This window comes from Rhopalosiphum maidis, chromosome 3, assembly GCF_003676215.2.
Source record: "Rhopalosiphum maidis isolate BTI-1 chromosome 3, ASM367621v3, whole genome shotgun sequence".
NCBI lineage: Eukaryota > Metazoa > Arthropoda > Insecta > Hemiptera > Aphididae > Rhopalosiphum > Rhopalosiphum maidis.
This window is the reverse complement of record NC_040879.1, coordinates 59,916,272-59,932,276: the sequence shown is the minus strand read 5'-3', so window position 1 is coordinate 59,932,276 and position 16,005 is coordinate 59,916,272. Positions and strand designations below refer to the sequence as shown.

The 16,005-nt window shown below is 25.3% G+C and overlaps 1 protein-coding gene across 3 annotated transcripts; it reads left to right on the top strand.

Moving 5' to 3' along the window:
• Positions 1-8,543: 8,543 nt before the first annotated feature.
• On the top strand, positions 8,544-15,636 carry LOC113559198 (cathepsin B-like). 3 transcript variants are annotated; one of them, XM_026964825.1, is made up of 7 exons: positions 8,544-8,650; positions 9,713-9,791; positions 13,620-13,850; positions 13,963-14,163; positions 14,274-14,421; positions 14,499-14,609; positions 15,293-15,504. In XM_026964825.1, exons 1-7 carry the CDS (start codon positions 8,643-8,645, stop codon positions 15,502-15,504), a joined length of 990 nt encoding a protein of 329 aa, XP_026820626.1. In that variant the 5' UTR covers positions 8,544-8,642. The 3 variants fall into 3 exon arrangements, with proteins under 3 accessions (XP_026820626.1, XP_026820624.1, XP_026820625.1); XM_026964823.1 differs by lacking the exon at positions 8,544-8,650 and adding an exon at positions 8,783-8,817 and having other exon boundaries at positions 15,293-15,636; XM_026964824.1 differs by lacking the exon at positions 8,544-8,650 and having other exon boundaries at positions 9,517-9,791.
• The last annotated feature ends 369 nt before the right edge of the window (positions 15,637-16,005 follow it).

Sequence of the window (16,005 nt, the reverse complement as noted above, 5' to 3'; positions counted from 1 at the left end):
TGTTACATTATTACATTATATAAATAAAAGTAGAAATATACTAAAAAATCGTGGCGCCCCCGAAAGATGTTGCGCCCTAGGCACGTGCCTAGGTTGCTTATGCGTAAATCCACCCCTGCTCACGTATCCGTGGTAGGCTGGTTGATTTTATTTCTCTCAGTTATTTGTTTTTTTTTTTATGGTTTTTCTAGTATCGATTCTTGTTCATATTTGGTTTAGGCTTATATTTATTAGGAGTTTTGTCTTTAAAATTATTATTTACATACATCGGTCATAATATAATCGACCTTCTCAGATGATTTTAAAAGTACCACGAATATAAACGTATACAATGTATTTTAGATTCTAAGCGGAGAAAAAAAGAATGTATTGATTTTACAATGATGCATGTTTTTTGTTGACTTGTGCTTATTTATTTTTTTATTTTTGTGTCTGTAGTTGCCTTTTGGAGAAGTAAAAAATGGTTTTTATATTTTCTATGGTAATGAAAAAAAAATACCGAAAAACGAGAATTTGTATGCGATTTTCCATAAAACCTATCAAGATAATTAAAATGCACTTCTTAATTGTATTGTTTTAAAATATAAAATTATTAAATTTATTTAAAATCATGTATATACATTATACAATATACAAAAAATAATATTATGACTCAATGTCACTGCACACTTTTACAATTAAGTATGGCATATTTTAACGAGAATAAATGTTAATTATCTATCTTCTATGTCGTTACCTTTTCATTGATTTTGTGTCTACGACTAGTTTGAGTATATTTTAAAATTCTTTATTTAAAATCCGTAACTTGTTTGTGCACAAAATATTACAATATTACCCACTCGTTTGTGTAATAGTATAATATTAAAATATGTAAACAATTATTTTCCTATTGTCTGAAATCATTTACTCAGCTGCATAATATTATTAAAATGTATAAAAATTATTTTTACAATCCAAAATATATGTAAATGTTATTAACCTGAAACTTAAATCTATCAAATAAATTTACGTAGACTTTGAAAAATATCTTTATAATTCAATTTTAAACATGTGTTCCTCCCATATATTATGTTATACATTACGTTTAGTATTATTTTAGTTCAGAAATAATAGTTTTTCTAATTAGACATAATTTTATCAAAAACTAGGGTAAGTTCATCGGCATTTTTTAATACATTTTTCACAGACAATACCGTGCAGGATCAGTTAAGAACCATAATCATGTATAATTACAAAGTAATTCAAAGTCTTTAAACGGGTGACCTTTATGTAAATTTACAATTTTCTACCGATTTTTATAAAATTAGGCTACTTTTTTTTAATTTACTTTTTACTTTTCATTCCATGTATAAAAACTAAATGTATTTGTCTTAAGAAAAACCATTAGAATTTGTATTTTTATATTTTTGTCATTGGTTTCAAAAATTAAAATAGTTATTTTAATCGGATATAATTTTCGACTAGTATTTTTTATTTGGTTAAAACAATCATTAACTGTATTCAAAATCTGTGCAGTTTGCATTTAACAGGGCTTAAAAAGATCTACAACATTAAATATATCTCGGAAAACGCTTTGTAGGATCAGCTACTACTATTAATTATATGCTATAATTAAATAACAAATGCAATGTTTAAGAAAAAAATTACTCGCTAGTCCATTTTTTATTTTATTTTGAGTTCAAATAAAACTGATTTCATCGTTTTTCCTTTGAATCAGCTCCTATAAATATTATAACCATGTCGAGATGTTAATACTAATTTAGGTACCTGCGATACACATCACATTATATGTAGCGTATTGATTATGAATTTATGACCTATTTTAGTAACATGATATGTTTGTGGTTTTCATATAATTTTAAACTGTTTATTTTATTCGTGGCAATACATATTCGAAAGTAATTAATGCATTTATAAACAGTAGTTACCTACGCTATTTTATAGAAACGTTAATATACCTGATAAATTAACAATATAAGTTCAAATCGCGTTGTCGACGATTACGTCTCTGTATATTATAATTATAATTGTGATTTATATATACTAGCATATTTTCTTTCTTCAGTCCTTGTATACTAGTTGTCATAATTATATCCCGATTTGGCTTATACTGAGTTGAAAAGAACAATATTTCGTTAACTAAATGACTGTTCGTATCAAGTTAATTTAAGAAACATTATAGTATGTATGCCGTGTAGAATACTCAGGTAAACGATTTAGAAAAATTCCAGAAATTCGAAGTAAAAGTACCAAGTTAAGACAATTTGACGAAGAATCGTCTGGTGAAGTTTGCAAAACTGCCAAAAATTTTTTATTGTGTTATTATAACAATCGATATATTTTATTTAAAAGCTATTTAATGATTGATATAATTTAAAATATTTGTTCGCATATTTTTGAATATCTTTGAAAATAAAACATTTATTTTACACATTTTGCATTACATATGAATGTCAACCCTAATTATAATATTTTAATATTAACGTTTCTAGAGTGATTCGTTGTTCTACTGAATGTATTATTGTGTTATTCAGATTACGAATCAAGCACGTTTTTATTGAATCGCCTCGCATTACGATTACAGCACATACCGCTGTCCGTTAACTATTAAATATACATAATAAATGCACAACATATTATACTGTTATAATGGATTCAAAGCGTATGACAATAACACATATTTTATGCGCACATACTGTTTGCACGTGGACATATTATTATTTTTTGCTCCTCTCGATGCCAATGATACGTGCCGTACACGCCAATTATTACTTATTCGACGTACACATGAATAAAAATGAAACACAAACAATAATTTAAAATGAAAGCACTTTATTAAATCGTAGTGTTCTATACAGAGATCGCATAGATCGGTCATCGCTAAAGAACCTCTTTTCGTCTTCTCTTATATTTTCTTATATACCTAATTAGCATAGCTTAATCTAATTTTCTATATTGATATACATTATAATATTGTCATTGGCCTACTAATACTTACTAACTTAGACTTATTGCTAAATTTGGTTACTTATTGGGTACACGATTGTTTTGTTAATTTAGTTGTATACGTATTTAGTCTTGTTAGCCGCTAGGGCTGGAATTTAAAAAGTTTTAAAAAAACCTAAGAAACATGCTTTTAAGCCCTTAAATTCTGTATAATGAACTAACATTTTTGTGAGTTATTCATTGTGTTACTTGAAATCAATGTAAACATATATATATTTTAATTTTCTTATTTTTAATTAGATCTTATATATATATATACATTTTGTTCAATTTAAAATATCGCTTTCTTGTTTTTTCAATCTTTTAAAATGAAATATTTGTCATTACTATTTGTCAGTACTGTCTATACTGATGAAAAATATTATAGGACTATTGGTTATTATTGAATTTAAAATTTGAATTAAATTTCTTTTTAATTCTAAGTTGATTTTTCTGCATACATCGCTGAAAAACAATAATTACTTTGATATAAATATTCGATTTTAATCGTTTTTAGATTTATACATACATGTTTAATATTATTAAAATTTCGATTTTAAAATTAGTTTTATAATACTTTCAATTTATTTGAATATTTTAAACTATTTCTATCGATATTATTTAAAATCGATTTCACGCTCTGTCCGTAACAAATAACAATATCATTACAAATTTGTGACCTCTGACCAACTTGTGTTTTAAATAAGTAAGAAAATAAGTAGAGTTTACTAATTACTAATTAGTAGGTTCCTATATAATTTTATTGTGACAATCGGAAGAAAATGTATGGTTCATTATATTGTAGTCATTGTGTGAAAAAAATGATCAAGTAACGATTTCTAGTAGTAGTTTGAATGGTATAGCTCCATTTTAACTTTGCGGGTTTTCTTTATATTTGTATGGCTCCACGTTTAATAATATGTTTTTTAGTTGTTACGTTAAAATGAAATGTTATTTTGAAAACTCACACACGTATATACAGTACACAGATAGTATTTTTGTTGCCTTAATGTTTCATTAATTTTAAAGTAAGTCACGTATAGCACATATGAATATTTGATAATATATATCTAATATATATATATATATATATATATCGTAAAATATAAGTTATTTGTGTAACTACTATAAGTTATAAGTGTTAAAATTGATTTTATACCTAAGGCACTTCACATTTGATTATATAAATTTATAAACGCATGACCCACCTGCACGCTACCGATGATTTTATGATATTATAATATATCTACTACAGTATGTGGTGTCGACTTTATGCAGCCTTGTAAAGAATACTTTTATTCTGTATTTGGAATACATATTTGAATAATTTTCAAAAAATATATTTAGAATACATTCTGGAATACTCAAAAAATTATTCGAATACTTTGAGAATACTATTAATTATTAATACTAATCTTGCTCAAAATACGGATAATATCTGCACTGGCAATAACAAATTACTATCATTATTGTCTATTTATTGGAGTTTTGTGCTAATACAGTAATACCATCATAGACGTTCGCACATAAAGTCAACTAGTATAAGGTCTATGGGCTATAAAAATACTAAAAATAGATATTCAGAATACGTATTCGAATATATTTTTTTAAATGTATTTAGAATAATATTCAAATACAAAAAAAGTAGACAAATACTTTTATTCGAATACTTTACAAGACTTACTATATGTTGTAAGAATATATAATAATAATAATAATATATAGTTAAATAAAATAATATATCAAACTCTTTGCAATTCAAGTTATTTTTTTACCGTATCGTATTTATAATAAATTCGCCGCGTGTTTGTAAATAACTAGTATACTATACGTAGTAATAAATAAGCTAGATCCGTTGAGTACAATATATATTATATATATATGCATATGGTATTTGGCTATTGCGGTGCTTTTTGTATGTTTTTTTTACTCGGGGCACTATAAGTTCATAAATAAATATGTCATGAACATAATATCGACACATACTGCAAAACGTGTCACCACGCCCTTCTATTATGTAATAGTATTGTACATGGTGATTCACAAAGAATGCTCACTTCACTAATTCTGTAGTAATATAGTTGTTCAAAATCTAATTATTTAAAATAGTGTAAGTGCTTAAAAACTATACAGTTTTCGGATGTTTGAAATTGTTTGTTGAATGCACTCAGTACATGCACTGTGGCAATATAGAAACTTCTATTTTCCAAAGGAGAACCATTCTGTTTTACTCTAAATATTTGTAAACCAGATATTTAAGTGTTAAAATGTTTATGTATGTAAATAAAAATTCGAATGAGTAGCTATTGACTTAGTAAATTTTACGTACTAATGGTATAATTTACCTCATTTACTTGTATGTCCGGTCTGTATAACGTGCATTATTATATATAAAATTAAAATATAAGCAAATTTAGTACCTATTTGTTTAAACATCATGTTCTTAAAAGTGTTTATTCGGAAAATTATTACAAACTATTGTAAAATACTAATAGCTTAATATAACTTACATACCTAGTAGTTAGTACTATAATTTAAAAAAAAATTAAAAAGTAAACATTCTTAACATTCTTATTCTTTCTATTTTATCGGACTTTTTTCCCCGAATATAAATAAATAAATATTAAGTAATATATTTTATATACATATAAATATTGATAACAATTTGATAACACGGAAACTACTTCTGAATTTGAAAATATGGTTCTTACATTTTTAGTATTAAATATTTAAAAATTCTAAAAATCAGATTTTGAATCATAACATTATTAAAGAAAAACGGGGTCAGCATTCTCTGTGAATCTGTATAGACTAAAACTATTCCCAGTTTTTATTTTATAACTAAAATAGTAACCAGTACAATTATTGGAATTTATCTCTTCAGATTTTTAAACAACACGAAATCTTTTTTTTTTTTATACTAAGTTAAAGTAATTAAAAAATCAAATTGTTACAGCTTATAATCAATATGTCGATAGAGTATCAAATTGGTTAAAATATTAAAAAACAGTTGACATAGACAATGGAAATTGTTTCAAAGTGGTCAGCAAACAAGACGAAGTATTATATTTCTTACAGTTGAAAATTGTTGTCTAAAATAAAATGAAATCAGATATTTAAGTAGATACGATAAACAAAATACGTTTTTACACAAAATAATTTTAATCAAAAATAATTTCAACTTTCAAAACAAAGTTTAAATTAAATTCTCCACAATTACTATAGTATTAACACTGGATAAATGTACAAGGAAATTCGGTATCTACTAACTGTTATTTTGGGAATAATATATCTATTTTTGTTCATTGATTAATAACAAAAGTAATGTGATAATAAAATTTAAAAACGTTTAAATTCTTAGTGAATTTTAATAAAAATTTGACAATCAATTTGAAGGATTTTTTAAAAATGTCGGATTTCAAGTAAATTGCTAATAACAAATGTCGACATGTTTTTAAATTTCTCATCACATTATTAGCATTGTTGGCGTGATGGGCAATTAGTACATGTCTTTTATGAATGAAAAACAATACTTATCGATTAAAGAATGAATACGTGAGTCGTGCGCTTGTGTTAGTGTCCTGTTATTTATTTTATAATATAGTCATACACGCTAAAATTATCACTTATCACGCATTTAGAAAATGTTATGCCAAACTTCTTAAAAACGGTCTTTATCGAATACGCATAAGGCACCAAGTTATAATATAATTTGGTCCTAAAAATATACTGTACAAGAATAATGATAATGACCTGTAAAACTAACAAACTTTGTTTATTTTAATTAATAGAGAAAATATTCTACAGATCGCAATACATTTCGTTCTTTAACATCTCAAACATTACAATATGTTTTTGAAAAACACAGTTTTACGCTTTATTTACAAAGCAACCAACTCAAAATAATATTAATATTGATGTATTTTTTTTAATTTAATATCATGTAATAACATTTTTCTGTTTTATTTAGTTAACTATATTATTTTGTATGATGAAAATGAACGCCTTCTACACTATGTCACAAGCTTTGGATTTTTTGAGTAGGGTTGTCTTTTGATTCTATAATTTATTTTTAAATTGTTATTAGGTTCTGAGCTAATTTTAGTTAAAAATAAAAGATTTATTATTATTAATTTTCAAATTTTATAGTAGGTACCTATTACGAAAGATTGGCATCGGACCCTTGTTAACAATATTATACGTAGGTTAACATAACTATGTTATTTAATAAATCAAACGAGTAAATGACAAACGTTTTGTTGTTTTTAGATAATATACCGATTATCTACTGATGTACGTCATATCGACGTCCTATAAAAAATTAACATACTGGTAACACATATAATATTATTTAAATGACTTATTATTATTTTTTTTTTTTATATATATAATATTATCTTAAACATTCATAATATGTTTGTATTATAAACACTCCTCACTGCGATAGTGAAATCAAAAATTTGTTTCACTAGTGAATGCAAATAGATAAAATATTAAAATCACACCATACCCGTTCATTTTATTAAAAATATATTATTTGTGAGACAGCCACTGGCCTTCTGAACAGAGATTATAGGGATATGATTTAAAACAACATTGAGTGGCGAAGGAAGAGAAGTAACCAAACATGTGTTGTAATTTATTATTTTTTTTGTAATCATCTCACGAACAAATGGTATAAGACTAACTCAACTATGGTTCGCAGCGCTAATGTTTTTTTTTGAATAAGCACGATCATGGTTATAATATTATGATATTTCACGCCATATAGTGAAATATTACTTACTTGTACTAATTTGTAATATTATTTTTGAACAGACCAAACATGCAATTATTTTTACATGGGATACAGCGTAATTTTCAGACAATATCCAAATAGGTAAATGATCAATATTTAATATTAATATTTTTTGTACAGCCTATTGTGTAAAATGCAAAACGTGGACATTTTTAAATGCATATTTCATTATTTCATAATGCTGACAATAAGTGACAATTTATACTATTTAATATACAAAGTATATAATACCTGTATATAATATAAATAAGTCTAACGTCGCGACAAATTATTTTGAAAATGTTATCAATTTCAATTATATTTAAATATTATTTGGTATTTAATAATATATTTAAATACACATAAACACACGAGAAATAAAAAATTATATTTTAAAAATGATATAAAGTGCAAAGTTTAAATAAAAGTGTTTATAAATCAAATCTTAATAAGTAATATTAAAAATTTATTTTATGATATACATATCCATTACATTTTATAGAGTTATAACTAAAATTGTTCTTTATATTTGGAATGTGAGAAATACTTATATACTAAATAATGCTTAAATCTTATCAGACTTTATAACATAAAGTCAACATTAATTTTCCACTACTTCAGATTTGTTCATATTACATTCTAAATAATACATAATATATTTTATAGATACTATATTATGTTTGTTTAAATATAATAAATAGTGGGGGCCTGAATGGTTATGGATGGAGCGGTACCGCGATATTTAAATTATATACATAATAGTAAAAGAGCCCGCGATCTTAAATCTAAATTTACAACTGTACAAAGTGTATTTGTTTCGCATTTTTAATGTTCGACCGCATAAAATGACCTAGACCTAGAACTTCGATCTCACCAAGAAATGTATAGGTAAGTTAATCATGACACTATACACTGCGTGTGTGCTGTATCACGACACGTCAGTCGTCAGTTTAATATCAAACGTAGGTATTGATTTAAGTATTACTTTGCCGACAATAATATATATATATAATGTTTGAGTCGTACCTACTCGAGATGATCGCCAATACACTAATGTTCGTAACTATAGGTCTGTATACTAGAATTGTTGTTATAATAAATAGAATTAAGTTATCATTATTATAAACATTCACGTATTTTCCACTTAAATTTGAAAAGTATTTTAGTATAGAAAGTGAGGTGATTAAATAGAAACACCACATTCCCAGGTTTCACAATCGTTTTTCTGAAAAATTAAGAAGGAAATTATTGTGTTAACTATTTTTTTAAATAAATACTTCCTTATTTAAAAAGGTAAATATACATTTATGAATACGAGTTAATGCTTTTCTAAAACTGTAAAAAATAAAATCTAAATTTTTGAAAGATATTTTTACTATTAGCATAATATACTATTGATAATATTAATATTTATATTGTTTTATATAAATCTAAAAATGTTATCAACGTTTTAGAATTAAATGTCAAGTGCCAATAGTACTCTTTTACAACACAACATGCAATAAAAATAAAAAAAATTATTGAAATTATGAAATTTGAGTTTTTTAACCCATAAATAATGTTCTATTCTGTAAACAATTTAATTATATAATTCATAAGTACGAACCAGTGTAACACACTTAATTCTGTTGTTCAAGAGTTTTTGCCTTGAAACATTTTTACGACAGCAATACAATAGGTGTATCGCATATCTCTATATTCGATGTATCCAAATAGCAGGATTAAAATATTATGTACCTACATTGTATACACTTATACTAATTCATACTTTACACGATGTAAAACATTAATCGTTCAACGTTCGGTCTGTATGAACAGACGACTTAAGCGTTGAGCGTTTCAAACTATCGTATCAAAAATTTGCTCTAAAAAAAAATTTAACCTGTTTCGAGAAAATACAATAGGTACGATGACTAGGGTATTAGTTTTGTTGTCTGTTATTTTTCTCAGCGTATGTGTAACGGAACAGGCGTATTTTCTGGAAGAAGATTTCATCGAAGAGATCAACGAAAGAGCGACGACATGGAAGGTGAGATATGACGTACATTTTAAATAATAAAGACACATTTTTTAAAATTAATTAACATCTTATTAAACAGATGAGTAAATAATTTTTATTAACGCTTTGATAAATCAGATATAATGGTTTATTTCTTTTACGCATATAATTACACATACAAATTATACGATAATATAACGCTTGGTGTTATATTATATAATAACGAATTAACGCTCAAGCATTCTTGTAAAGTATTTAAATACCACCAAGTCTATTTGATTGGTTATTTTTCAAAACAATTCGACAAAAACATTTAAAATTTAAAAAAAATGATATATCGTATTTTATACAAGGGTGTTGGAATTTTTTAAGAAAAATGAAAATCTAATAATTTTATCAATATTAGTTGAAGTATATATGTGAATAAATTAAGTATATAAAAATGTATTTACCTTTAAATAGTTAGAGGTGTTATATAATTTGTGAAATCGTTAAAATATATGGCAAGTAGAAGCGTAATAGGTTAGGTATCTGTACTGATATACAATACACATGTATATTATATAGTATAAAATTAAAAAAAAAATATTTGTATTTAAATACTTTGTAATTGTAAGTATTTGTAAAATACATTTTTATAAAAGTATTTCTAATACGTTTTTATCCGGATACTAATATTAGTATTTTAATACCTTTTCGAAAGTATCAGTTAGTATTCAAGCGGCTCAAAATAAAAATACGCAAACCATTAAAATCAAATTATTCTGTCCTATACCCTTTCTAATATTTCAATATTTCCTACTATGGATTTATAGATAATCAAATCAAAACAAAATAAAAGAGCATTATTGAGAAAAACCTTTCTGGGTACGTAGGTAGGCGTGTGTTATTCGTTAGATTTCATATGATTATAGGAACACGTAATAACAAGAGGTAGCACAAGTATTAAGACTTGACGTCTTATTCAATTTGCAAGGAGATTAACCAATCAAAAAAATCAATTTTTTTGTTGTCTTTCGATCTAATTAGTTATTTATATTTATCTAGGTAATGTAATCATTTACTAGACAACGTGTCCATTACAACTTAGCTTTTTTTGGTTCATTTAAAAATAAAACGATTAATACAAATTACATTTATGCAATATTAGTTGTGTTATTCATAAAATATGATTGTCATGCGACATTAAGATTAAAGATTAATCAAATATGATTTAAATAAAAATATATATTTTTTGATTTGATAATTTAATAGATACAAATATAATGCATTTATTTGAGTTCTTTTACAGGATAGCACTGCTAAATATGAATTTTAATTTCAAAATTATTCAGTATTAGGTATGTACTTTATTTTTACAATTTTTTCTATAACACAAAAAAAATTTTGTGCGTATACCCTCACAAACACATAAATAGACTATTTTCCCAACCGTGTTTTTTTTTTTTTTTTGAGTAAAATTTTATAAAATAAAATATGTAATACTGAACAATTTTGAAATTTAAATTAATATTTTGTCGGTGCTAGGGTAACAAAACTATGTGTTCATCTAAAAATTTAAATTATGATAAAGTAAAATTATAAAAGCAAATATTCACAAAATTCTTATTTAATAATTATTTAAAAAAAATTAAATGCTAAAACACAAAATTACTTTTAACCTTAAAGATATCTGATTAAAACAAAATCCGGGAAAGTCACTTTTTTGTATAGTAAAAGTTTGAGTATCGAGTGTATCTGATTATAGAGTACGCAATGGATGTATTCAATTTGAAGTCGATGGTTTATTATTACATATGAAAACCATTTTAAGAGGACACAGCTCTGTTTCTAGAGATCTTTCATAATTAATTTATGTTAATATATTAGTTACTGTATTACCTAATAGATTTCACTCGTGTTAAAATTAATCTATATTTTTATATAGTTTTTCAATTTATTTCAGTTTAAACAAATAATATAGAAACAATTAAAATGATTAATATTCTAATTTTCCACTTCTTAACTCTGGAAATATTTACTTATGATAATATAAACATGAAAAACTGAATACAAATTCAATGAATGCTTTAAAGCCAGCGCCAATCAAATATCGTTATTAAGATTGGTAGATATTCGTATTTAATAAAAATATGTCCAAAATATAAGTAAAGTAAATCATGATTGAAAGTCATAAAAGAAATTATTGTAAATGTATTCATAAGTAAACTAAAATGTTTTTATGCTATAATATGACAATTAATTATAACAGTATTACTTTCTGAAACCAATTAAATAAACGAAAAGTATTCGATCTTTGCGAGATCAAGTCTCTTAGTGTCAAGGAATCTATCGATATAGCCATCATTGAAAACGGTTCAGTAGTTTTTGAGGCTATATAGAGGATAAACAAATAAACATTTATTTATAAACCAATGGATTAGTAATTACTAATTTACATTTATATATTAACAAAACGATAGTGCGAACTAACTTTTGCCAAACAATATCGCATATCCTCAAGCTATTACATACCTACTAATTTTTATTATACTATATCAAATAGTATAATATTATTGTAAGTTGTAACTAACTTATAATTTAACTCTGAATATATCCGTGTCTAAACAGAGAATATGAAAAATTAGTAACATACAATTAGCCTTAATACTAAGATACTTTAGAAACATAGTTGTATTTATAGAAAATAATGTTAAATGTATATTATGTTTTATATTATTATTTTCTAGGTACGTTTGTAATTATTGTGAAAAGATTCAAGTCATTGTAATTAAAATTGTTCGTATTAAAACAAAATAACTATCACCCTTGTAGAAAAATTCGTGTCTGTTTTTCGTTTAAATATCAAAATTTGCACTTAAACGCTTATAAAAAAAATTGTGTATAATTTTATGTATTTTCAATAGTGTATAGTAAATTATTGTAAAAATATTTTTGAGGTACTGTATTATATCAAATTTTTACATAAATATTTTTAACTTTAGGCATTAAATGAAAAATAGTTGAAATTTTTAAATTTCTATAAATAGCATAAAATGAAACAAACGTCGGTTTTAAAAGGTTATGAAAAAATCAAAAAATCATTCATTATTGTAAAACCAATAACTTTTGTCTCAGAATCTAAAATAAACTTTTTTTTTTATATACTTGTAAATTAAATTATAATATTTTTCTCTAGATTAATAAAATTTTTTTATTAAATTTAAGATATTAATATAAAGATCGTAATGTTGATTTAATTAATCTAACTCAAGTTAATTTATTTTTCTCATAAAAGTACTTAATAAACTAATTTATTACTGAATTAATTTAAATTATATATTGCAGTGCCGTATTCAGGGGGGGTTTGGCTTAAGCCCACCCCGAAATCTTTTATTTTAAATATATATGTGTATATATGTATGTTTTTAAATTATTTCCTATTTTCCTATTGAGTTAAGTTTGAATGTTTAAGCCCCCCTCCCGAAAATAAATCCTGGGTACGGCACTAATATAAGATATTTTTTCCATCAATCTTAATGAATAAAAAGTATTGGTAAATATTCGTACTACTGTTATGATATTATAATATTATTATATACCTATCACATTAAACGAGGTATTCATAACAAAATTTGATTATTTTCAAATTAAATAGAAATCACAAGTTTTTTTTTATGAAACACGATATTTTTTTACCAAGTAAGCGATTACATACGGAAACATATCATAATTTATTCTATGATTCCCAGACACACGCTAAATGAATAAATTAAATTATAAATTATAATTTTTAAATCTCTATGAAATATTATCTATTATAATTTATAAATGATGATAAATATATTAACTTATTTTAAATTAAAATAATTCAATTAGGCCGGTGTTAACTTTGATCCAAATACACCGATTGAAAAAATCATCAAACTTTTGGGGTCAAAAGGAGTACAAACCGCACATAAACTTGACCTTAAAATGTACAAATCAAAAGACGAAGCTTATGTAAACCTGTTTGGCAGAATTCCAAAAAAATTTGACGCAAGAAGAGAATGGAGACGTTGTATTACGATCGGACAAATTCGTGATCAAGGAAATTGTGGATCGTGTTGGGTACGTTTGAATAATAATAAATTAGGGTCATCATAGGCCTATAGGGTCTTAACTAATAGTGTTATATTAAATAAATATATATACGAAATTATTATACGTATACTTTCATTAGGCGTTTGCAACGAGTTCAGCGTTTAGCGATCGTATGTGTATAGCCACAGACGGAGAATTCAATCAACTGTTATCCGCAGAAGAATTAACTTTTTGCTGCCATTTGTGTGGTTTTGGTTGTCACGGAGGTTACCCAATCAAAGCTTGGAGTTATTTCAGGCGACATGGTATCGTGACAGGAGGAGATTATAAATCGGAAGAGGTATGATTGGATAGACTGCCAATCCCATTGGAGAAAGTTTTTATATACAATTTTTAGCATAATCAACGAACGTGCACTATTAATAAATTTTATTATTCATTATCTGTAAGGGCTGCATGCCGTACCGAGTCGCGCCGTGCATTCGTGACGAATATGGAAATAGCTCGTGTAGGGGCCAGCCAATGGAAAAAAATCATAGATGCACGAGAATGTGTTACGGAGATCAAGAAATTGAATTTGATGAAGACCACAGATACAGTATGATTTATTTAACAGTTGCTCAGGTGTAACTACGCTTACACCACGTTTTGAATTTTATTTAATCATGATTATAGCGAGAGACTATTATTACCTCACGTACGAGAGTATTCAAAAAGATGTTATGACTTATGGACCGATTGAAGCGTCGTTTGAAGTGTATGACGACTTTCCCAGTTACAAATCAGGTAAAATTGATGACTATTCATTTTACAAATTTTTAAGTTTTTTTTTTTTGAGGAAATTTTATAATGAGTACCTTTTACAAAAACAAGTTAATATTTAACTATATATTTCCAATAAAACCAATAGTTCAATAAGAAGTCTAAAAACACACTTGAATCCAAATTGCTGGTATGAATTTACTTATTGAGATTAATCGTCCAATTTTATCAAATTTCAACTCTAATCTTTCAATAAACTTGTTTTTAAAATTTAAAAATTGAAGAATTGTCATACAGTGATTATGAATACACGACAATAAAAAAAAGAGAGTGAGTACATGAACTTCATAAAGAAATCGAATAGGGTTTTAGATTTATTATCGTATTATACATTTGCTTTGTCCGTTTTCGACCTATTGAAAGACAAATACAATTTTATTATAAGAAAAATATAATAATTATTGTCGAATATAGAATGATGATATTATAGGTAAGCGTCGAGCTTTCTACCAGCACATTTACACTTCAATCGCATGATTATCATTAAATACTATACACATACTATTATCATTATTATTATTATTCACACCAAATATACATTTGTACGTACTAATAAATTGTCTATATAGGACTCCTTAAAAACGGACACTTACAAATAAAAGAATCATCGTTTCTAAACAGTTTAATTTTATTTTTATGGATTTCAGGTGTTTACGAGAAATCGGAAAATGCTACATATTTAGGAGGACATGCTGTGAAGTTGATTGGTTGGGGTGAAGAATACGGAGTACCATATTGGTTGATGGTCAACTCTTGGAATGAAGATTGGGGTGATCATGGTACTTTCAAAATTCGACGAGGTACAAACGAATGCGGAGTTGATAATTCGACAACTGGCGGTGTACCAGTGACTTACTGAGTGAAACGAATAAAATTAAATGTAGTATATAATTTAAGATTTAAAAATATTGAATTAAAGTTTTTAGTTGCTGAAAAAATATTATTTTTTTTTATTATTGTTCACTATAATTTTTAAATAAATTTTATTTATTTTTACCGAATTAATAATATATATACTTTGCGTATCAATTTTTTAAAAAAATAATTTGTTTTTTTTTTAAAAAATTAAAAATACTTTTTTTATTCGCGTGGTATTTTGTTAAAAAAAATGTTTAATGCTTTTATTATTAATAATAAAATCGTCAAAGTTAAAATTGCATTTATAATAGACGAGGTGGCACACAGAATTGCTTTTTATATCAATTACCTATTGTAAATATATATTTCATAGCAAATTATTAAAATATTAAAATTTAATTCACGATCGTCAGATTATTTTAAGAAAATTGTCATCGTTGTTTAATGGTATATATGTGCTCCAAAACTTACCATAGTTAAAAATATTACATAGATAGTTTTA